Here is a 23,165-nt window from a genome sequence, read left to right as displayed (position 1 = left end):
AAGGGCTTTTAGGCATTTAGCCTGAGTGAGTGGAGTGGTAGAGTTGCCATTTCCAAAAAAAAAAAAGTAAAGATGTGAGAGGAGCAGGTTTGGGGAGAAAATCAAGAGCTGAGTTGGAGAATATTATGTTTGAGATATTTATTAAACAGCTAGGTAGAGATGTTTAATAAGTAGTTAAATGTACAGTCTGGAGTTATAAATGCAAGATGTGTTGGTATATTTATGGCATATCATGTTTTTAAAATTTGATAGTTCTTAAATTAGTAGTTGATATTTGGGCACGGGGAGCATGGCAGAGGGAATGCAATTAGCATTAATATGATGGCTAAGTGGAAGACCAGGGGAGGGAGGGAGCAATTGGGGGGATCATTTTATGAACATTATAGATGTCAACTAATGTACTGTATCCTTGAAACATTTACATTTAAATAAACAAATTTATTTTTTAAAAAATTTGATAGTTCTTTTAGCCATTACCCTTCTCATACAGAATTTTCTTTGGTATTTTCATCTTTTATTTTATTTTATTTTTTTTATTCCAAATAAACTTCAGATTCACTTTGTTAAATTTATTTTTTAAAGTATGTTGGAAATTTTACTAGAAGACTCTGTGTGTGTGTGTGTGTGTGTGTGTGTGTGTGTAAATTTACTAGATGACTAGAAGTTTTTTGGGAAGACTTGATTTTTTAAAAATGGATCTTTGTATCTAGCATTACATTATGTCTCTCTACTTGGTTTTCCTTTTTTTTCCTCCCAAAGGGAGTTCATTTTTTCTCCACATATATCACACATATTTCTTGATAATGTTATTCCCACGTGTCATATACTTTTTGTTGCCATTGTTAGTAAACCCCTTTTTATTGATATTCGGATGGGTTTTGCTCTTATAAAGGAATTACTGTATATGGATATATTTGGCTACTTTACTAAATTTCTGGTACTATAAATAATATCTTGCTTGGTTTCTTTGAATTTGTTTTTTCTAGGAATCGAATCATATCACCTGCAAGTAATAATTTTTTTTTCCTATCAAAATTTATGTCTCATTTCTATTTGTGCCAAGAAAAGGAACCCTAAATTTAAGATAGGGAGTAATTACAAAACAAGGAGGCAATTAATACCTACAAGTCTAGTCACAGCTTACCATTTTTGTGTCGTTAGTTTTGCTTTAGGCTTATCCTAAATATTTCTTTTCCTTGCCCTTTTATATTATTTATTTATTTTATTATTTTTTAATTTTTTAGGCGAGACAACCCTTGGTTGACCTCACAGATTGCAAGGACCTTGTCAGTTTACAATCTCTTCTTTTTTTTTTTATTTTTTATGCCAACAGCACCTAGGTGGTCTCCCATCCAAGTACTAACCAGGCCCGACCCTGCTTAGCTTCCGAGAGCAGATGGGATTGAGCTTGTTCAGAGTAGCATGGCCGTAGATCTTGTCTCTTTAAAAAGTCATTTTTGATAGATTTTTTTGAATGCCTAGAACTTAATCTGTTTTAGATTTTCGCATTGCCTCCAATGGTTGGTTATGGTGTGGTGTTTTTGGTTTTCAGCCATTTTGCTCTTACAGGGACTTATTCTGATTGATTACCATGGATTGGGGAAAAGCTCTTTTCCTGCTGAATCAGCATTTAACTTTTATGATGCAGAAAAAAAAAACTAGTATAGAGTACATAGCAAGAGATTTCAATCCTATAATTGGGTAAGGCTCTAATGAAAATTTTAAATTCAATAGCCTTCTCTTACCTCATCAACAAACAGTAAAAAATGAATTACTACAAGTTTTTTCCAAAAATTATTACATGATTTATAAAACAATTGCCTTTGAAAACTTGTTTTCAAACTAAGACACTATAGTTTTGCAAATTTGAAAATTGTTTTTGTTTAAAAAAACCTCGTAAATATAAAACCTGTTTTACTTTTGATGTAGATGGTAAATCAGAAAATGACTTGCTGATGTAGCTTAGATTTCTAGAATGCTTTATTATAAATTTTCAAGTTAACTTTCAAGTTTTGTTTCCTGTTTGTGAAGTTAAGCTTCTGATGACCTTTCTCCTTGTACTAGCAGTAGACACTATCTGAAATGTTTGGACTTTGTACCACCAAAGATAGACTCATTGTAAAGCTTTTATTGGCCTGCATTACCTTGTTTAAATAGCCAAACACCTGCTAGGCAAGCCCTGCGCACGTGAGTGGCTATATGTTCCTTTATTTAGGTTTCGCAAGGCCGGAGCACAAAGACAGAGATTGTTACCCAATAAGCAGTAGTCACACACTTCTTCCAATCGCCTTAGGAGGGCTGGTTACCATGGAATCCACCATCTGTTCACTCCCCGCCGGAATGTGATTATCCTTGCTGGGCTGGGAACTGGGGGAAGCAGGGGAGCGTGTGTTGTGTAAAATTATCGGCAATGGACTGGGTTAATAGGAGGCTAGATTTGGCTCGCTGGAAGAACAAATGAAGGGAGTTTTACCTTCGTGGCTTCTAACCAAGAGGAATAAATTCAGCTTTTATAAGGTAAGTAACCCTGGTACTGTATATCTAGTTTGTACTACGTTTGGTATGGGGGATTATCTCCATGTGGTCTAAGGAAAAGGAGCTATAAGCTCTTCTGCAAGAAATCTCCAGTATCACACACTTTCGCTGAATTGATTTTAAGCAGCTCAATTATGCCTGCGCTATTAAATGTCGATGTTGCAAAAATGAAAGAATTAGTCTTTAATCTTTTAAAAATTTTTGTGCCTGTAAAGTTGTTTTGTGATCCTTGAAAGTGGCAAAAAGACAGTCATTTTTAATGGTTTCTCAGAGTGAATTTTACCTATATCCTTTTTGAAATACGCCCTTGGCCACGTGTTCAATGTCTTTTCTTCAAATAAGAAAATGTCTCATGTCAGGGACATTTGTAGGTTATAATTTAATTAATGGTTTTTCTGGCACACATGACTTGCCTACCATCACTAGCTCATGTTTTGAAATGTGATGTTTATGTAGTATAATTTTGCAATGCTTTTGCACAAGTTTCAAGGGCCCGAGCATGTGGAAACAATGTGACAGTGCTTTAACGCAGGCATGCAGGCACACTGATAAAGGAAGGGGCAAAGCTAGGAAGATCTGCTTCTATTTCAAGGGCTTCCTTTGTTTTTCTGTTTCAACAGCCCGTTAAAATGTGTGGTGCATATTGTAAGCAGTAGAAGGAGATTTTGGTGCTAACAAATGGATGACTGACATTTTTCTGTGTGGCTAAGAGGCTGGTAGCTCAAACAAGGGACTTCTATGTCCTTTGTAAAGCAGCATTGTATCCCCTTCCCCAAAACTGTGTGCTAAAATGTAAAAGTGAAAAACAAAAAGAGGGCTGTCTGTACGCTGGATACTTCTTGCGTGTAAGTTTTTCTGTCATTTAAAGCACAGCGCCAGGGCTCTGCGAGTCTAGCTGGGTCTGCCATTTTTATTTGCTATAGGAAGGCTGCAAGGACAAGCTTCGCTTACGCAGCTTTAGTCCTTCTAATTGTGCTGTTCAGCTGTCATCTTGGACATTCATGTCAGTGGCTGCTCAGAGAGCTGGAAAAGGTCATTGCTAATAGACTCTACTTGTTTAGTTTTCTATGTTTAATGATAGCATAAAATTAGGTAAGTCCTTGTATTGGTCAAGGACTCATGTTCTTACTTCAAGAACAGGTTTTTAGAACTGACAGTTGTGGGTTCTTGGTATTAATGGTAGTTGACTTTAAAATTCTTACCATTTGTACTGACTGGTCTATATACTTTATCATTACTATTTTAAGTATTTTTTAATATACCTCCTTAGATTAGGCATATACTAACTCTAAAAAGCATATTTTTCAATAATAATAGATGTATGTGTGCCTGAAATTTTCCTTAGCAGCATCTATAAAAATTTTTAAGTTAATCTTGTATTGAGATGAGACTTTTACCCACAAAAGTTCTTTGTTCATAAGCAATCTAAATTTCGGAGGAAAAGGAGATAATGTAAAAGCAAACCTGAAAAAGCCTGTGGGTGAATGGGTGTGAAGTATGTGAGCATCTGTATTCTTGGGATGTGGTTACTTAAGCAGTTGAGTTGAGTTGGATATATCTGAACAATTCTCATATTCTCTAGCATTTGAATTTTCTTACTATTTTTATTATCGCTCAGAGTTATGATTGTGTATTTTTAAGCGAATATCTAGTTAGAATTTATCTGTGTTCTATGGATATTGGGAGGTGCCTAGTCATTTATTTTCACTCATAAGCATATTTCTTAATATGTTCCTTGACTGAGTTTTCCAAGTAACTAAATAATAAAGCCACAAGGTGTTCAAAACATGTTGAAAACACTTTGTTCCATCAGCCACTGACAAGTAACTGAGGGTTACAGCTTCTGAAATTGGTGAAGAGGAGTGGTCAGCAGGGACAGTCCCTGGAGCACCTACCTCAATGCCAACCACCGTACCAGAGGGTGAGGAGAGCATGGCCATATGACCTGTAGTTTACCTGAAGGGATGTGGTTTTTGGACCCACTGTTCCTTATTGCCCAGAGTAAGGTGTGCACTTCCATTCACAAATATTGTCAGTGGTGCGACCCAGCACCTTGCCCAGAGTCTTGTGGTAATGAGTTTAGAATATGCTGAGTTCTCAGATCTGCTGTGTAGCATTGCTTTCTGATTTCCTTGTCTGCAAAGGTAGGGAAAGGTCCCAGATTTCAGTGAGCTTTGAGACGTGTTACAGCTTTTCAAGCTCTTTGATGTCATGATATTTTTCAATCCTTCAGTACAACTTTGAGATTTTACTAAATGACAAGTTTATATTTATATATGTAAATATGTAAAGAGTTATTACTTATAAAGTATTACACAGATGACAGATTGGAAATGCTGAATAAAGTGCTTGGAGTAATTCAAATCTGTAACAGAAACAGTCTGAGTAGACACATCAGCCCACCACTAGTTCTGCGCAAATAGTCAAGTCTTGCTGCTTCTTGCTTTGACACATTATGCTGGAATGCTGCCTGACTTGATTTAAAAGTGAATAAGTCGACTACAGAGAGAATAAACAGCTGTTAAATTCTTACCTTTTTTTCCCTGTGTTTTATTGCCACATTCTGTCTAACCCCTAAATTGAGTCTTTCTGTCTATTGGCTTTTGGAGTACAGATTTATAATCTATTTTTTGAAGTTAACTATTTTTGGTCATTGTGGTCCATTTGGCCCATGAGCTGTCTCAGCTGTCAGGATCTTCATTTTAACGCCCTCATTTCACAGAGAAGAATCTGAGGCCCATAAAGGTTAAGCAATTTGTTCAGGGTCACAGAACTTGAATTGCAGAAATGACCGATGTTGAGAATTGCATGTTGGATGCAAAGATATGGGGTAAGGTCTACTGACTTCCTACATTGTTAACCCATATGAGGAGTGGAACATTGGGTGTCACCCTAAAGTCTCACAGATGTGACTTTCAGTGTGCTCAGGGGAAGAGCAGGTTTGAAGTGATTCCCGCAATAACCAAGGTAGTAAGAAACAGAACTATTTTTCATTATAAATGCCTAAACTTTTAAAAAATATAACCGCCAAGCTAGTTAGATGTTTGTGCCTTTTAGTTCTCACATTCTCTTCCTTATATCTATATTTATAGAAGTAAAATGATAATCATAATGTTGCTTTGTGATTGTGGAGCCCAGAGCAAGTGGGGGAAGAGCACTAAGGAAAGACAGCCTGAAGCACGAATATAGTTCTCCTCTAGGGCACAGTTGTCACCTGGACAGTATATTCATGTTGTGGGTTAATGCACCCTCTTCTGTGGACATTGCTGGTGACATAGAACCTGTGTTTGTTTACCCAGCCTCCCTTTCCTGAGCTCCCCTCACCCCACCAACCTTCTCCAACTCGGAGAAATTCTTTCTTTGGCTGTTACTGTTAATCAGTGGTAACCTTGTGATCATTCGTCAAATATTTATTGAACGTTTACTCTACCCTGGGCAGTGTTGTCGATGTGGAGGATAGGGCACAGAATACAACAGGCAAGGTCTTTAGTGAAACTTACATAGTAAAGGGTGCAGACATAGTACACAAATAAGTGAACAGTGTAACTTCAAATAGTGACAAAAGTGTGAAGACAAAACATGGTGTGTTAAAGAGGGATTTTTAGGGCAGCAAACTTTAGATCGGGTCATCAGAAAATGCTTATCTGGGGAGGTCTCATAAAATCTGAGACACAAAAGAATAAGAATCCAGATGACCCAGTGGAGAAGGCGTGTGTTCTTATCTATACTTTATTTAGTGGAAATTGAGGAAAGCCTGTCATCAGGATCATTTTATGTTCAATTACTGCTGCAAAACCATATCACATGTTGTCCTTACTTTTCTTTCAGAACTTAGTACCGACAATTTTTTTTTTTTTCTCAAAATCGGAGTTGGGCTAGCATGAGAAGGCATTTCAGTTCAGTGGTTAAGAGCACAAGCAGACCTAGATTTAGTTCCATCTCACCTCCTGGCTACCTGGAGGTATCTAGGCAAGTTACTTAACTCTCTCTAAACATGTTTGCCTGCTTTCTTAGAACTTACAGGGTTATCATTGTTATTAAAAGATGTAATATTCAAAAACCCATTTAGTGCTAAAGGTGGTGTTGATAGTTGTGATATTCTCTACAGAGTATCAGTAATAATCCCAGGAATGTTAAAATGTTTGCTACTATGGCAGCGAAATCCTGGAGTACTATTAGCCTTCTCTCTATAGGATAAATTTTTCTTTGATCTCTCCCATTCACACTCTCATCCCTCACATTCATTTGTGCCTAACATTTATTTATTCACCAAACCTTTTTTTTTTTAAATTACTTTATAGAGGTATGACTGACATGCAAAAAGCTGTACATATTTAATATATACGACTTGATGAGTTTGGGAGATAAGTATACACTCGCAAAACCATCACCTTAGCCTATGCCATGAACATATTCATCACCTCCAAAAGAACAAACACTTTTTGCATGTCTACCTGCTCTTGTTAAATTCTAGATGAGGAAAATGATTAAACATGGTATGTGCCATGGTGCTCAGGTAACAATCTGTTAACCAATTAGTCGTGATGGGTGTCCCAGTGGAGGAAGGATGCGGAGGACAGAGGAGCAGGTAATTGACTTTACTGGTGAGTGAGATGGGCTGGGAGCTCTAGTCTGAGGCAGCAAAAGCAGGGAGACACAGTGGGCCTGGGAAGAGCTAGTAGCTGAGCGCAGAATTTGAGCTAAGGTAGGGCAGGATTTGAGAATGGAGATATTGGCTTGCATAGACATTTTACTGTATCCTATAAAGAATAAGGAATCTTTGAATAATTTTAAATGTTCAAGGAATAGATCTTCAGTTTTGTAGTCTAAAGGATAACTGAGAGTTTAAATAGTAGAAACATTGGTGAGAACGATATCCAAGGTCGGCTGAATTCTTCTTTTTCATCTTCATCTTCCTCTTCATCCACAGCAGGCAGAATTTATCTTTTGTCATTACCATCACAATACAGTTAAGTCCTATCTTATTCTTGATATTCAGATTCTAAAGGCAGCACATAAAGTAATACTTGCATCAAGTAAAAAAAAGCCCTTGAGAAATCCCTTAGGAAGACAGCATAGCTTTGGAGATCCACTCTCTAAGTCCAGCCCAGTGCATGTTATTTTTCTCCCCCAGGGTTAGAAGAGATTAATGCTTCTTTGCTTGAGCCTGAGAGGAAATAATCACTTAGCTTGCATTTAGGGGCCATGCTGTATAAAATATGAAGGAGCAGAAGGTTCATGATCTCTGTCTCACTCCTGCTGCCATGATCTCTGTCTCACTCTTGAGCACTGGGGTCAAGTTGCCTAAGCAACTTCAATTGTTGCACCTGTGTTTGTGAGCTCTCTTGCACAGCTGTTTTCTATAGCTGCAAAACATGCATTGTTCACTTTGAGCAAGTGCACTTAAAGTACAACTATTGGAATTACAATATGAACTTTTAGTGTTTTCTTAATGTCAGACAACGCAGAGTACATTCATCATCTTATTTAATCCTTGACAAACATTAGAGAAAGTGGAATTTATCCTCACTGAACAAATAAAACTCTTGCTATGGGATACATATTATTTTCATGTTTCACTAATAATTAAATGATGAACTAGAATTAAAACCCTGATCCAGTCTGACTTCAATCCTACATTCTTAGCTTTCATGCTCAATTTTCTTAATGAGAAAGGTATTGCATTAACCCAGATATGAAACTTAAATATTACAGTAGCAGAGGAAGTATAGAAATGATAAAATTTCAAAGAGAAGAAGATAGAGAATTGAGTTACTGTCTTTAAGAAGCCCTTAGATAGTTACTAATTGTCAAAGAACATGAACAAATATTTCAAAAAGAAACACAAATGACTAACACAGGAGAAAAAACTTTTATATAACTAGCAAAGAAATATACAAATAAATATTCTTTTATTACATTAGCAAAAATTTCCTGAATAGTTATATTTTAGGTTGGCACCCTTATAAATTTCAGATGACAATGTAACTTTAGATGACAATGTAAATTGACGCAAACTATGGGAAAAACATTTGTGTTTAGAGAACATTTTGTTGCAAGGAATGAAGAATCCCACTATAACTTAGATAAAAGAGGGATGTATGAGGACAATGAAAAGATATTTTCTAGAGCCAAGGGAACAATAAGTTCATCTGGCCTCATAGGGGCCCAGAACCAGGACAGTTATGCAATCTTGCCCTTAGAGTGGCCTCTTCTGCATCTCTGTGCTCTGCAGAAACTTACTCTTTTCAACTACTGATGCCTTGGAGAGAGACTCTGATGGGCTAAGCTTTGGTCAGCATTTACCCTTGGTCCCATCAGATGTGGCCACAGAACACAGGCTGCTTGACTTAACTACCTACTCAGAATGTCCTGTGAAGCAAGAGCTCTCTGAAAAGAGAATACACGGAAGTAAATAGAAGAATATACCTGCTACATGTATCAATAGCACTAAAAATGTTGATGTCTTTGATCCCACAATCCCAGTTTTAGAAATTTACCTGTAATAAGTTACTGAGTGATCCAGTGAATGATTTATCACATCAGGTGCTCCAATGGGAATGGGGAGAAATGGAAAGCCACTAACAGGTTCAACAATAAAGTAATGGCTAAATGAATTTTCAACTCATGGGACGCATTGTGAATGTTGAGGCTAGAAATACCTATATGATGTCGGGTGGTTTTTTCTTTAATGACAGAAAAAAAAATTCAGTGTTAACTGTACTTCCTTTAAGACACTGCTCAACTACAAGTCTTGCAGTAAAGCTATCTTCCCAGTGGCATTATTCTTCTCTGAGCTCCTGAAGCACTCTGTGGTAATATCTGTTATCAACATATTTTGCAATTGGCTATTATCTTGTCTCTCTCTCCCCAACTAGATTGAGTTCCTGAGGCTAGGAACTATTTTACTTATCTTAAATCTCCAGTTTTTGGCTCAGCACAGAACCCACGCTTACATTTAGATCGCTTACATTTAGATCGTTGAACTGAACTAGGGCTAAAGAAAAAATTTAAGATAAAGGAACTTGCCCAACTTGCCAGTGACAGTTGTATGTTGCCATTGTAATAATTGGACGACGAGAGATACCACACCGTAAGATTAGAACAGTAACTATCTGACCTAGCTCTTATGTCTCCAATTCTGAAAAGAACTCTACTTTGACAGAGAATTAAACAATTCCTCCAATCTCTAGCTCTCCCTGACTAAATTGGATGCTGTTGAAGGTCATGGATTTTGTTGATCATTTTTATGCTCCTAGGTGCTGCACAAAACCCAGCAACTAGGAAGTGCTAGGAAGGAATGAAGAAAAGAATTAGTCTTACTCAGATGTCATCAAAATGTTTAAGCATTCCTAAGGAGAAGAATAATAAGCAGTAAGGGAAATTTTCAAAAACAGAAGTAATCTGTCAAACAAGTCAAACCCAATCTATAAGCAATAACTTCATTTTAATAAATAACATTCTGTTAATTCAAAATTAGTATATGATGTAATAACTAAATTGTCAAAATCAAAACTTAAACTCTTCTTAGCAACCAGGAAAAAAAATTTGAATAGTAAGGGGTGAGGGGCAGAAAGCCCTTTGAAAGGTTATAGGATGTGAAACTAATTTCCCTTTTTACAGTTGTGGTTAATAGCATCAGCATTTTCTATTTGCCCTGAGTATGCATGGTCTTTTCAACACTACCCTGGCAATAGTAATGACAGTGAGACTGACAGAAGTTATCTATTCCAAACACGTATGCTTACATCGATGCATACCATAGACTACAACATGTGTAAACTATAAAGTGATCTTTTAGCATAAACTCTTACATTTAAAATAGAATAAAGTTTATTTTAATGGAATAAAAGTCTCTCATTTCAAATTTCAGGGTGGCTAGTAGATGGTTTATAAATAAATGATAAGAATAAAAATTCTTCTCTAGTAAAAAGTCTCTGACCTGTGGATATAGATACCAAAACTCTAACTTATTATTTAAATGAAGGAATGAAACTTAGTACTCCGAGATGATAATTTTATTGACTGAACACATTATCTATTACATATATTGAGAATATTACTGTATAATGTAATGGATCTGGAAATGATCATAATTTAAATTGAGCAATTTCAGGTCTAGTGTGTTTTTGGTGAGTACCCCCAAAAAAGTGCCCAAATGCTTAGTGAAGCTTCTTTTTCAACTCATTCAAATAGTAAATATTTCATGGCTTCTGTGTACTTTGAACTGACCTTGTCCTGGGGAAAGGAGTATAGTTATAAAAATAATTTTGTTAAACTGTTAGGTTGCTTCCAGTTTTTCCCTGTTTGTTACATTACATAACATAATTACATTACATAAATGTAAATGACATTACATTTATCTTTACATATGCAGGTTTTTCTTTAGGAGAACTTGCCCAAAGTGGCAGAGGTGATGTGTGGTTTTGTGGCATTTCGATGTGCATTACCATTTTGCCTCCTCAGTGGCTATTTCCATTTACTTGCCACTGAGGATGCTTTTGAGATGACAGTTTCTTTAGGATCGAATCTTACAATTTATTCTAATTGAAAGCTGAAAGTGATGTTATTTTAACTGTTATCTTTTATTATGGGGATGACATTCTTTTTCAAGTATTTCTTTACCAATATTATTCAGAGTTACTTTTAGATTAAAATATAATGGCATCCTAATTCCATGAATTTTCTTAATTTTTCATTATCATAATTGATATCCTATAATCAGATCATAGGGTTCGGTAGTCTTCATATTGTCTAGACTGTTCTAGAGACTATGATTACAGTTTCGAAAGGATTCAACGTAATTCTGGAGATTTTTTTTTTTCAAGTGACTTTTTGCATGTGGCATTTACTGTTTATGCTGCCCGCTTTCTACGGTCATCACAATTTTAACATTGGTACAACAACATTTGTCAGCTTTTTGATTTATCTAAATTTCAGGAATAACTTGAAAATCAAAGTGGTATTAGCTGATATATGCCAGATCCCTGTGAAAAACTACCTAGGAACATAAATATTACTTCTAGAAGTTGTCTTCTCCAGAGCAATGGTCCATGAAGGGTTACATGCCCCCAGGAAGTACAAAATTTGAACCACTGGAGTAAAAAAAGCAAATCCTAGAACTTAGAACCTTTTCCCTAAGGAGTTAAAAAAAAAGAAAGAAGAAAAAAAGACCTTAGCATTTCTAATATTTATGGACTTATTCATCTAGTATATCAGGTACATATGAAGAATTCCAATGGAAGAATGGGAGATGGCAATAGGAAGCTCAATTGTGTCCTTTCTGCCCTTGGCAGTTTGGACTTGGCTGGTTATGTCGACTGCAATTACATTATTTTAGATAGTGGAATTCTGGGACTACTTGGAAAAAAGTGAACATCTTTTGTACCACCCAGAGATTTATAGATTATATAATGGCACTGTACTTAAATGAGTTATCAGAACAAAGATTTTATCTTTTCTTTTACAAAAAAAAAAAAATGCACAAGTGTTCCCCATTCACTAACACTTCATGTGAAGACAAATGTTTATCAGTACATATTTAGCAGGTTCATACCAGGAGATATATTTGAAAAAATAAACACAACCTGTCCTTCTGAGGTAACAGTGAGATTTGAATGAGCAGAAGAAAAGGGCACTCGGGACTGAGCATTTTTAAATGACGGTTTGGAAATATTTCCATTATTGTGTAATTTTATCACCAGAATTGATATGTGTATCTTTTTTAAAAAAAAAATTTAAAGCCTCATTTCTGTGCACACATTCAAATTTAAATACAGATCTCTTTAGCCTTGTTTTAAAATTTTTGAAATAGTTTTAGTAGGTTTTAGACCAGATTTTCAAAAATAAAAAATATATATATCACACTTAAGACATCAAGGCAGATGGAAATTTAAATTTACCATAAGAATTTCAAAGAAAACCTTTGCATAATTGGTAGATGTCATTTAAAAATGTATATCATTATTTAGTAAATGGAGTCAATGATATATGTCTTAGAACAATGACTCTTTCTCAGCTAGGGCAATCATTAAAACCCTATATGGAAGTAAACTGACTTTGATCTGTTCTTTCAAATGGCTATATCATGAAATAGTTAACCAAAATTTTAAAAAAAGAACAGATTGAAATACATGTTTTCTCAAAAATAGCATGTCTTTACCTCATCCTATTTTATGTTCTATTTTTGTGTTTTACAGTATGCATTGTATTGAAGTAATAGTTGTATTTAACTTATACATAGATGCGTTCATGCATGCATACATACATACTTACGAGTGCAACATCCAGATTTCATACTGAGAGGGATGTGTCACTAAAAGTTAGAAGATCATTGTTCCAGAAAGCCTTTTCTGACCCTCCTCTATACACTTATAACAGTAACAGGGCCCTAGCCAAACCTCTCACCATTTTACTTGTTACTTGCTCTCCCTTTGAATTCTTGGAAAGAGAACCATTTAATGAGATTGTATTAAGTGTCTGACACAGTGTGCCCAGGATCCGTAATAATGCATGGGACAGTCATGGTCCTTGCTTTCCAGGAGCTTTGCAAATAGTAAGGACAACAAATGCTAAACACAGACATTGCATGAACATTTATTTAATTATAGGTATAAATAAGTGTTTAAAGGTAATCCATAGGGGATAGTGAGATTAGTCATATGTGAAGACCTTGAGGCCATAAGAACTCAAAAAGATAGTGTGGCTGAAGGAAAATGAGATTCTAGGAAAGTGATGGTCAAGACTTTCCAAAAAATTCCCAGGTACTTAGCAGTGTGCCGTGTAAAGTGTTGAGTCCCATGTAGGCTCAATAATTCTTTGTAAATAAACAGATAAAACAATCTTAAGAGGGATCTCAAACTGATAGCTCAAAGTTTTCTTTGACCTACCCAATGTTTTTGAGTTTTAAAATTTAAATTCAAAAAATTATTCTCCAGTTTGCCATAAGTAACTCTTAATATATATTGTTTAAACCTGTATCCTTACCCATTTGTGTGGTCTGCCTAAATGCTAAATATGTTTGCCTTTGCTACCCTGTGTAGAGTATAAATATATGCTATTTTTACTAATATAAGATTATTTGAATTCTAGTGATTAATGTACAAATAAGTCTTAAAGACTATATGAATATTTTATAGTCCTTAGTGTAATATTGAAAACCTATTTCTGTTTCATCATTATTGGTAAAGTTCACTATCTATGTTGCTAGAATAATAATGTGAAAATTTCAAGCAAGTAAATTTATAATTTATCAAGTACCCATTTATCAGTTACAGCCCATATGATGGAAATGGGCTGTTTTTTGTTGTTGTTGTTTTAATTCCTGTTTTTTCCTTGCTTTTATTTCCTACCACAAAGATAATAGCTTAGATAAAAGTTTATATTAGTTTTCTAAAAGTTTACCAAAATCTAGATCCACTACTAATAGTCTTTCTTTAGAATTTTCTCACTTCTATAATATACTCTGACATTGCATCAGAAAGGAGAGTGCATCTTTAAGTGTGTCATTATCTGTGGGACGAAAGGATAGAAATAAGTAGAGTGGATGATTTGCAAAGACAGGATGGTGCTGTTTATATTTAGGGTATCCACATTCTAAGTTTGTTCTTACGAACATTTGGGCTAACGCAAAAGGCCTAAGTGGCTGCTGTTACACTAACAAACTGTGCATTGGGGTCTTGGGGAAAGGAAGACAGTAATTAAAAGAAATCTGGATGAGGCAGCTAATCAAAAAAAGAAATGGAAGTTCTTCTTTTCTCCCAAGTTAGTAGCAAGTAGCTGGATGTGCTTTATTACCCTTTATCTGACCTGGCAAGAGCAAAGCCTAAGTTTTATTTTCTTAAAGTCTCAGAGGAGCCTTTTCTGGAAGCTACATGATTATTTCAAAGTTGGAAAAAATAATAGTTAGGTTCCTGTGGAAATTTATGAAAAGAAAACATTTTTCTTGACTTCTTTCTCAAAACCGATGATTGATAGAGGGAACAGGGTTTGGGAACATATTTTGAAAGCACAGTGGCAAGAGATGAGGCTAAGAAGGTAAGTGGGGGCCAGAGCCTTCAGCCCTTATATGGAATTTGGATTTCATTCTAAGTGCAGCAAGCAGCCATCAAAGTTACCAACTGGTAAGTGGTGAACAGTTCTGCAGGCTGTAATGAAGTTTGAAAATCTGCCACAGATTTTTCTCACTGCAGACCTAAAATACGATCCTTTCTCTCCTTTCGCTGCCTAATGAAATTGCACTTATCCTCAAGATGGAGTTCAAACTTCCCTTCTCCAATAAAGGAAATAGTTTCCAGACATGTGGAAATGAGAATGTGAAGCTGAAAAAATAAGTTGGTACTAGAAATTGATGTTTTAGAATTTTCTGTACAGTGGAGGATTGCAGCCCTCAAGTAGGTCAGTTGCTTAGAGAAGATAAGGAAGAGAAGAATGCAAAGGAACAGTACAGGCAGAAAAGAGTCTATGATAGTAAATTCATAAGCATGAACAGATAGATTGGGGCACAGCAGGGATAGGTTGGGTAGCATAAACTGGTGGCAGAAAATGTAATTGCAGTAATTTTTTATTGTGGTAAAATACACATAAAATTGATCATTTTAGCCATTTTTAAGTGTACAATTCAGTGATGTTAGTATTCACTTATTCTACCAGCATCACCACCATCCATCTCTGGAACTCTTCGATCTTCCCCTACTGAAATTCTATACCCATTACATAGTTGGCATAATATACTGCTCACAATAGATGGCAACCTCAGCTCTATAACCCTACAGGTAGACATTGTCATGATAGGTATAAATGAAAGAAGACACTAAATTGCTAGAGAAAGCATTTGTAAAGAGTGACTCTTATTATGAGGTGGAAGACCTGTGATAGGGATTGAGTGGAAAAGAGAAATGAACATCTATTGTTTGCCCAGCATGGTAGTAAGTGCTTTGTATATGTTCTTTAATGAAGATATTATGAGAGCTAAGAATATTTTCACTTAAGAATTTTGAGGAGGGAAGGTGGAAATCTAGGTGGTGTCAAGATTAGAGTTATAGAATTTAAAATCTTAAAATTAACTACTTGACGAAGTGAATATGATTTACTTACAGGAAATACATAGCTCTTCCAGTGCAGGGTGGTTACTTGACATTGATCAAGTAGAATCCAAAGAAATTCTGTAAAAATGATAAAGGTCGATAAACACCATCTTTATCCATTCACTTTGTTTCTGCTTTAACTTTATATACTATCAGTTACCTGGGATTAGTAAAAAAAGAAAGAAAGAAAGAAAGAAAAAACATGCCAGACTTAGAGAAAAGAGTAGACCGCGATAGGGGGAAATGCCAAAGGAAAAGATATATCACCAATTTAAAGTGTGCTTACTACTGAGCTCTGTATTTGAACACATAGAATGAATGGTATGATGCAGGAAATCCATACAGACAAGATCAGACAGGCTATAAATTGGGGCATGGGAATCAATTCCATAATTTAGATTAAGAAGGAGTGATTTTATTTCTAGGATTATCTATATTTTATTAGAAGAGAATTGTTAAAATCAGATAATATTTCAGATATAACGTTTCTGCTAAGTCATATACCTGAAATATACAAATTATCCCTAGTCACATGTCATTAGAAAGATGCGAAGCTTTCTATTCATTGTCTTTCAAAGTGGAAGAGTAATGGAATAGAACTAGAACCCACAATGGGCAGCAGTTTAAGATTGTGTCATCCATCCAGAAACCCCAGTTTAAGAAATACTGTCTACTTGAACAGTACTACATGGTTGGGACTTCAAACGTCTAACTAAAGAATTAATATAAAACATTTATATTAAAATATTAAAAACATTTTTATTAAGGAATAGAGATCCAGGGATAATAGGCTTACTTTGAAGATCTGTATAAAAATAGTTTGGTACAGAAATATTCAAGTAACAGGATTTACCTGGCATTTTAAAGAATTTCCAGGCCTCACTTCATCGAGGCTTGCAAACATGTAAAACAGAAATTATTGGTTATTTTTTTTTAATTAAAAATTTTTTAAAGCCAATGAAGGAATCATCAAAATACCAAATTGTTCTTGGATTTTATTAGATTGTCATTAGAAGATTAAAGAGTACAAAATGAGTTAAGATTCAGTTTAGTTTTACTCTAAGAAAATGAAGACTGCCTTTCAGTTAAACAATATTGGAGAAACAGTCTGAGAACTTTACTCCTTAGTTGCTAACTGAAAGTCAACAATACTTCAATTATTTTTTTCCTATTCTTTGTTCTCTCTGAAAAAAGTGAAATAATAACATTCATTTGGTATAAGTGTTCTGTTATTTTATTGCCAAAATATGTGTATTAGTAAATAATTAGTAAAGCCAACTTCGTCATGGGTACATGAAAGTTTTCAATTATATGACAGATGATGTGCCAGCTTGTTTTAAATAAAAATGACAGGGCAGACTACTTAGTAACTCCCATACCTTTTTTTAAAACATTGTTGATTAATAAATTTTAATTCAGGAAGCACAGGTTGTGTGGTAAAATTTTTGTTTTAGGTTATTTCGATTAGAAATGTTAAGCTATTAAAGATAATACAGGTAAGCTTTAATAAAAAGTAAACTAAATTCAATATAATGAAAAAAATACCGTGTGAATGTTTAGAAGAACTTTCTAAATTCCTTATTCAACAGTATTTGTAAAGAAATAAACTGCTCTACTAGGAGAAGAAGCATAAAAGCAAGAACACAGCCCATTAAGTCTTCAGTGCACAGGGTGTTTTGAGAATAGCTGAGAGTCGGTTAGGATAGATTTTTGATATTTTTCAGGACTGATATCTATGACAAGTAATCTTTTACTAAATTAACTAAATTACCTAAACATTTATTTGAAAGATCCTTTTAATTATACTATCATAAACTTCACTGTTCACAAATGGACTTTGAGGAGCTAATTAGGTCACTCGAATTTTTCGAGATTTTTTTATTTTCTATTTTTCAATTACAGTTGACATTCAATCTCGATGTGATTTCTTAATATCTTCAGCTATAAGAGTTCTGTTCAGCTAGTCTTCAGACGGTTCTCCAGGGTGGTTGTTCTATAATTTAGTTGTAATTTTGATGTGGTCGTGGGAGGAGGTGAGCACAGTGTTTACCTGCTCCTCTGTGTTAAACAAGTCTGTCAAGATTTTTTTTAAATCACGGGAAACAAATACAGTGACCCAGTGATTATCTCTACTGTTGATGAGAATGGCAATAGATGTACCAAAAATCATTTAGTTTTGAGTTTACGTTATCCAAAACAAACCATTCATTTCATAGCCTTTTGCTTGTTAACCCATTTCCCGTTTAGAGAAAAGAAAAGCGCGGCTTGCTGCCAGCATTCATTTAATTTTACATAAACATGCTTATTGAGGCTGAAGCAAATCTGACTGGTTTTCAATGTGAAAATAAAATATGAAAACTTTTCTTGGAGTTATTTCTAAACAGAACTCGTCTCTAATCCTAATGTAACAGAAATGTATACATAAACCGAATTCATCAAATGAATCTTTGGCTAACAACTGAGAATGATATTAATATTACGTGTAGGAATGCTACATTTTCTAGGATTGACATTTTCAGCGATTGAGAGTTACTGTATTTTATAAATGGAAAATACCACTACTTAAAACAGAATGCTGTAAATAGAATGATGTCATTTGTTTCCAAAGACTATCAATATATTAGAGCGATGTGAAAATAATAATAAAAGCAGGATGTTTCGTGGCAAACTTTGCGGGTAAGGTTAGGACTGTAATCCATGAGTTATCTCAGGGTAAACACTGCAGCCATAAGCACTGCCTGTGAGTATTCTCTGGGCAAATGGGAAATGGGTTAAAGAATAAATTGCTTTTATTGCACTTTAAATTGCTGCTCGATTTTTTTAAATTTAAGGCATAATTTATGTGCAGTAAAATTTATCCTCTTTAGGGAACAATTCTGAATTTTGACAAATGCATACAGTCATGTAACCACCACCACAATGAGTATGTAGAACAATCTGATCACCTTCAAAAATTCTGTCATGGCCTTTTGTAATCAGTCAGTCAGTCCCTCCTCATACTCCCCACAGCCTTAGATCTATTTTATTGCCTTTTTCACAATGTCATGTGGAATAATATCTATGTAGCCTTTTAAATTGCCTTCTTTCTAATGCACATGTGTCAGCTCACTCCTTGTTATTGCTTAAGTGTTATGCCTTTGCATGGATTTACCATAGTTTGCTTATCCAGTTGCTAATTGAAGGACAATTGGGTGTTTTCAGCTTTTGGTGATTGTGAATAAAGCATCTGTAAACATTCATGTACAGGCTTTCGTGTTAATGATACATTTCGCTTGGGTAAAGTATCTAGGAATGTGATTGCTGGGTCATGAAAGTATGTTTAACTTTATAAGAAGCTGCTATGGCTACTATTGGGAAACTTGGAATTTAGTTACGAGTTTGTGGTGGATGCTGAATATAATTGCAGATTATCCATTTATGGACAATGAGAGTCAATGATAGTAGTTATGTTTTATTTTAATTATCACTTTCTAGCTGCAAATCGTGTTTTGGTTTTCTAGTTCTCATCTATAAAGATTCAAAAGTGTATTCCATTATTTCTTAATTTATTGTATAAAAGTGAATTAAATTTCTTAAAGGTTATTATTTCACAAGTGTTATGGGCCAAGATTTTTAACCTTTTACATTTAGATTTTTATTCTGCAAAATGACACTAAATTACTATTTCTTACCTTACCTGTATTATTCCTTTTACAGAAGGTTCTCTTCTGTAAGATACTGATAAATTATTATGAGCTTACAGTGAGTATTTAATGAAATGCTGCATGGAAAGTGCTTAATGTAGCACCTGGCACAAAGTAAATGTTAGCTATAAAAAAAGAAAAGGTATTTGTTTGAAAACCAAACCCGAGGTTATAAACATTGCTATCAAAGCTCAGGAAGCACAGAAGTTGGGGCATTTTTATGACAGGAAAACATTCTGTTTTTTACATTACTGAGCCTTGTAAAGGCTGAGTGGTCTTGGAATGAAATATAAACAGTTTTCCTGCCACAGTGAAATTTAAACACACAGGTAGGGTTTGTGAGGGAAATAAAAAAGACAATTCAGTTTTTTCTTTGACCTCTTTTCTCTTTGTCTATTCTTTGAAGGTTAGTTGTAAAACCTATTCATGCCTAATATGCAAACATATTTATTAAGAATTATCAAGTTGATAACCCCACTTCCTTATTATGAGTCCTGTTCGCATGTATACATAAGCCAGCCTCATACCTCATCATGAGTGTTGTCCCCTGCCCTGACTCAAAGCGATTCCCAAGCAGGGGCAGTTGAGCCAGAGCTTCAGGTCGTCGACTCCAAACCAGCAAGTCTGTACCCCAGTGGTTCTCCTAGTGTGTTCCCTGAAGTGCAGTCCCAGAAAGCAATGTCAGCATTTCCTGGAAGATTGTAAGAAATGCAAATTCTGGGACTCCACCACAGACCGATTAAATTCAGTTCTGGAAATGGGACCAGGCAATATGTGTGAAAAGGCCACGCAGGGGACCTGGTGCTCACTACAGTCTGAGAACCACTGCATCTGGACACCGAGGAAGGGGTTGGAGAGGTTGTTACTTACCATGGGAGCGATGTCTATAGCCAAGTTACTTTATTGTGATTTTATAAATATTTTAATTGACATTTTTCTCATTTTTAAGGGCTCTGAGAAAATTTTTAAATATCAAAAATCAAATGATATAAACTTACAAAGGTATATAAAAATAAGTACTAAATATTTAACCAGTTAACGTTCTGAAATAACATGTAGAGCTTGGTTTTCTTAGGAAATTTATGGTAGTATTTATTTGCTCTGCACTATTGATTTATCAAGATCAATGAGCTGTACTAAAATGGAAAGACAGAAGTGGCAGAGTAGCATTTGAGATCATTTATAACAGCATTTTAACATCTTAAGCCTGTAAATCCTGACTCTGTAACCTCTGTGGTCCAGGGCATGGACTCAGTTAAAGTGGAAACAAACTGTTTTCTTGTTGGCCTTTTTAGAGCATTACTAATGGTTAAGGAATTAGTCAGTTTATAAACCATCCTATTCCCCAATGTGTTTCCAGTGCATTTGAAGCTTCCATGTGCCTCTGTTGTTGTTTACTTTACTGTAATAAATAGAAGTCTCTCCATCTTCCTATACTTGGTCTCATGAAAAACACTGCAGCAGCCCTTCCTCTGGGGAGGTGTGGCATATTATGCATGAGGTTGTCTTTGAGCAGTGAGGTTTAAGAATGCCCTAAAGTATAAAGTGCTGGGATCAGAACTCCTGGCTGAGCTGTATGATCTCCAATACCGGAGGCTTCAAAGCCAGGAGTGAGATTTTATCACATGAACTTTAAAAGACTAAAGCCAAATATTTTCTTATCAAACCAGAGTAGACTATTTATCAGTATATGTGAAATCATGTCCACTGATCAAGGTAAGTGGTTTCATTTTCTAGTGTATTTTATGTTTTCTTTTCTTTTTTTTTTTCAGTGTGTGGGGGTTAGTGTATAATACGGCACGCCGAGGAACATCAAATTGACAGAGTTTGGTTTTGGTTTGAAGTTAAGAATAAGATTCACATTATTTTCCACCTTTAACATTAAAAATATGTACTATATTCATGGGGTTTGACTGTTCCAGGAGGCTTCTTCTGGGCTTGCAAAATACAACTTTGTTTAATAGTTCTGTTTCTCTGACTCATTAGTAACATTTAGAAAAGTTTGAAAATTCAGTCACCAAAGAGGAATGCAGAGAAAGGAAGCAAAATTTTTCTTTCTTTTTTTCCCTTCTATTTCTGGCGTTGAACAAAGCTAAGAAATGTTTAGCACTAATGCTTTTCTAGTGCTACAGCATAGAACGCTGTTCTGTTCAAACAGAAAAGTCCCATCCATCCCAGTCTTCTTCTTTTAGCAAAATTCAGGGATGTGTGTGTGACTTGTTTTTCCATATAAGATAACATTGTAGAGACTGGCATGGATTTGTTATTTGAAATTGTTAGTGGTATTAAGCCACTATTTTTCTTTCATTATTCTACAGTGTATCAAAGACAAATGAAATGCTACTGTGTGGTAGAAATCTAATCATGTGACAGGAAATTTCTGCTAAAAATATTTTTAAAAAATGAAATGGGTTCATTACGTGTAACAATTTTCCCGTTGTTTCTACACAATATAAACCTTCCTGAAGAATGTCTACACTGCTAAAAAAAGACAAACCAAACAGGCAGGCTTCAGAGTTACCAAGATGCTCTTTCTTGTGGTGTCACTATTTCCTTCTTTTGGTCTTGGGGGGACTTGCACTCCGAGTAGAATCTCAAGGGTGGGGTTGGTCACAGCACCGCAGCGGGAAGCTGAAGTTCCCTCTGCAGCTGCATAGCCTCTGCTGGCGCTTTTCCCAGGCTCTAGCCCTTGCTAGAGATTGAGTGTCTCAGTCTATGCCTGCCCTGGCTTCCTCCATCGTCCAGGCAGAAGCCTTGATTCCTTTTTCAGGAGTTCCATCATTCTTGCATAAAGTTCAAGGTTTGTATGATCTCTCCATGGTTTACCATTGCATTCTATGAAAATTTTTACAGTGGCAAAAGGGAGGTATTTTCTTTCTCTTTCAGTGAAGTTCTCTTTCCCTGAAACAGCTTCTTTCCCTTCTTATTCTATCCTCAAATAGTTAGGTATGATTGGAGAGAATTGGTATTTCCTCTAGAAGGCAGCTCTCAACTGGAGAATTTTCTGCAATAAGAGACAACTCTGTTGTGGGTGACCACTACAATAATGTGGGCTTTAGAAGTTCCTTTTAAAGTTTGCAAACTAAAAATACATTAATGTAGCACTTCCTGTCCATAGTATTGGGTTATTTTATTGCCTAAGTTGCCTAAGAAAAACTCTTAAATATGCATAGTTAGTGTTCATGTTATTTGTAAAAGTTTTATCTTTTTTTTAATGACTTGGAGAAACTTTCCTTTTTAAAACCTGTGCTTGTAGGGAAACACATGAAAACTGAACAGTGAAAAATAATATACTGAATGACTCAATGGGAAGTATCGTTTAGTCTTCATAGAGATGATAACATGGTCTGTGGTATTCATTCAAACTCTATGTAACGTAAACTGCAATCCAAGATTAAGATTTAAATTTGACCAACTCTCCTTAAACATGAGAACAATGTTCATCCCAAAAGTAAAATGGCCTTTTCCTAGGTGCTAGGAGACCTATCCATCCCTGCCCCCCTGTCTGATCTACTCTCTAATAATCATCTCTACTCTCTGTGTTCTTTCTTCTTTATAAAATAGGGAGTGAACTTTCATTGGTCCGAAATATATTTTTAAAGGTCTTCATCCTGATTTAAATATGTTCTCTGACTGATCCCCTAACACAGTGCCTGTTAAGCCCTGCTTAGATCAGATGTGTGTGTGTGTGTTTTAATGATTGACGCAGGGTCTGTAGTTGGTTGGTCATATGTTGAAGCTGGCAAAGCAAAACACCTTTGAGAAGAAAAATAGTATTAGTCATGGAAGTTGGTCATTCTACATGGTGATTATTAAAACCTGACTTGGGGAAAACCATTCTTTCTCCCTTTTAGAAAATGAA

General features: G+C 35.3%; 1 protein-coding gene across 4 annotated transcripts in view; it reads left to right on the top strand.

The window, feature by feature from the left end:
* The window catches only part of FGD4 (FYVE, RhoGEF and PH domain containing 4), a 169,196-nt gene that overhangs the window by 75,126 nt on the left and 70,905 nt on the right, over positions 1–23,165 (top strand). The window contains exon 1 of one of the 4 annotated variants that reach the window (XM_039882343.1): positions 1,937–2,517. The exons of 2 other annotated variants lie outside the window; for them this stretch is intronic. Coding sequence is in view for 1 of the 2 variants with exons in the window: in XM_039882341.1 (XP_039738275.1) it covers positions 20,929–21,019 (91 nt within the window). In the remaining variant the exon portion in view is untranslated. Of the gene's footprint in view, positions 1–1,936; positions 2,518–20,354; positions 21,020–23,165 lie in introns of those variants that run through there. One more of the 4 variants, XM_039882341.1, reaches the window with a different exon arrangement.

Source organism: Pteropus medius, unplaced genomic scaffold, assembly GCF_902729225.1.
Source record: "Pteropus medius unplaced genomic scaffold, Ma_sr-lr_union100, whole genome shotgun sequence".
NCBI classification, from domain to species: Eukaryota; Metazoa; Chordata; class Mammalia; order Chiroptera; family Pteropodidae; genus Pteropus; species Pteropus medius.
Note: the sequence above shows the minus strand (reverse complement) of the source record. Positions and strands in the feature narration are given on the sequence as shown.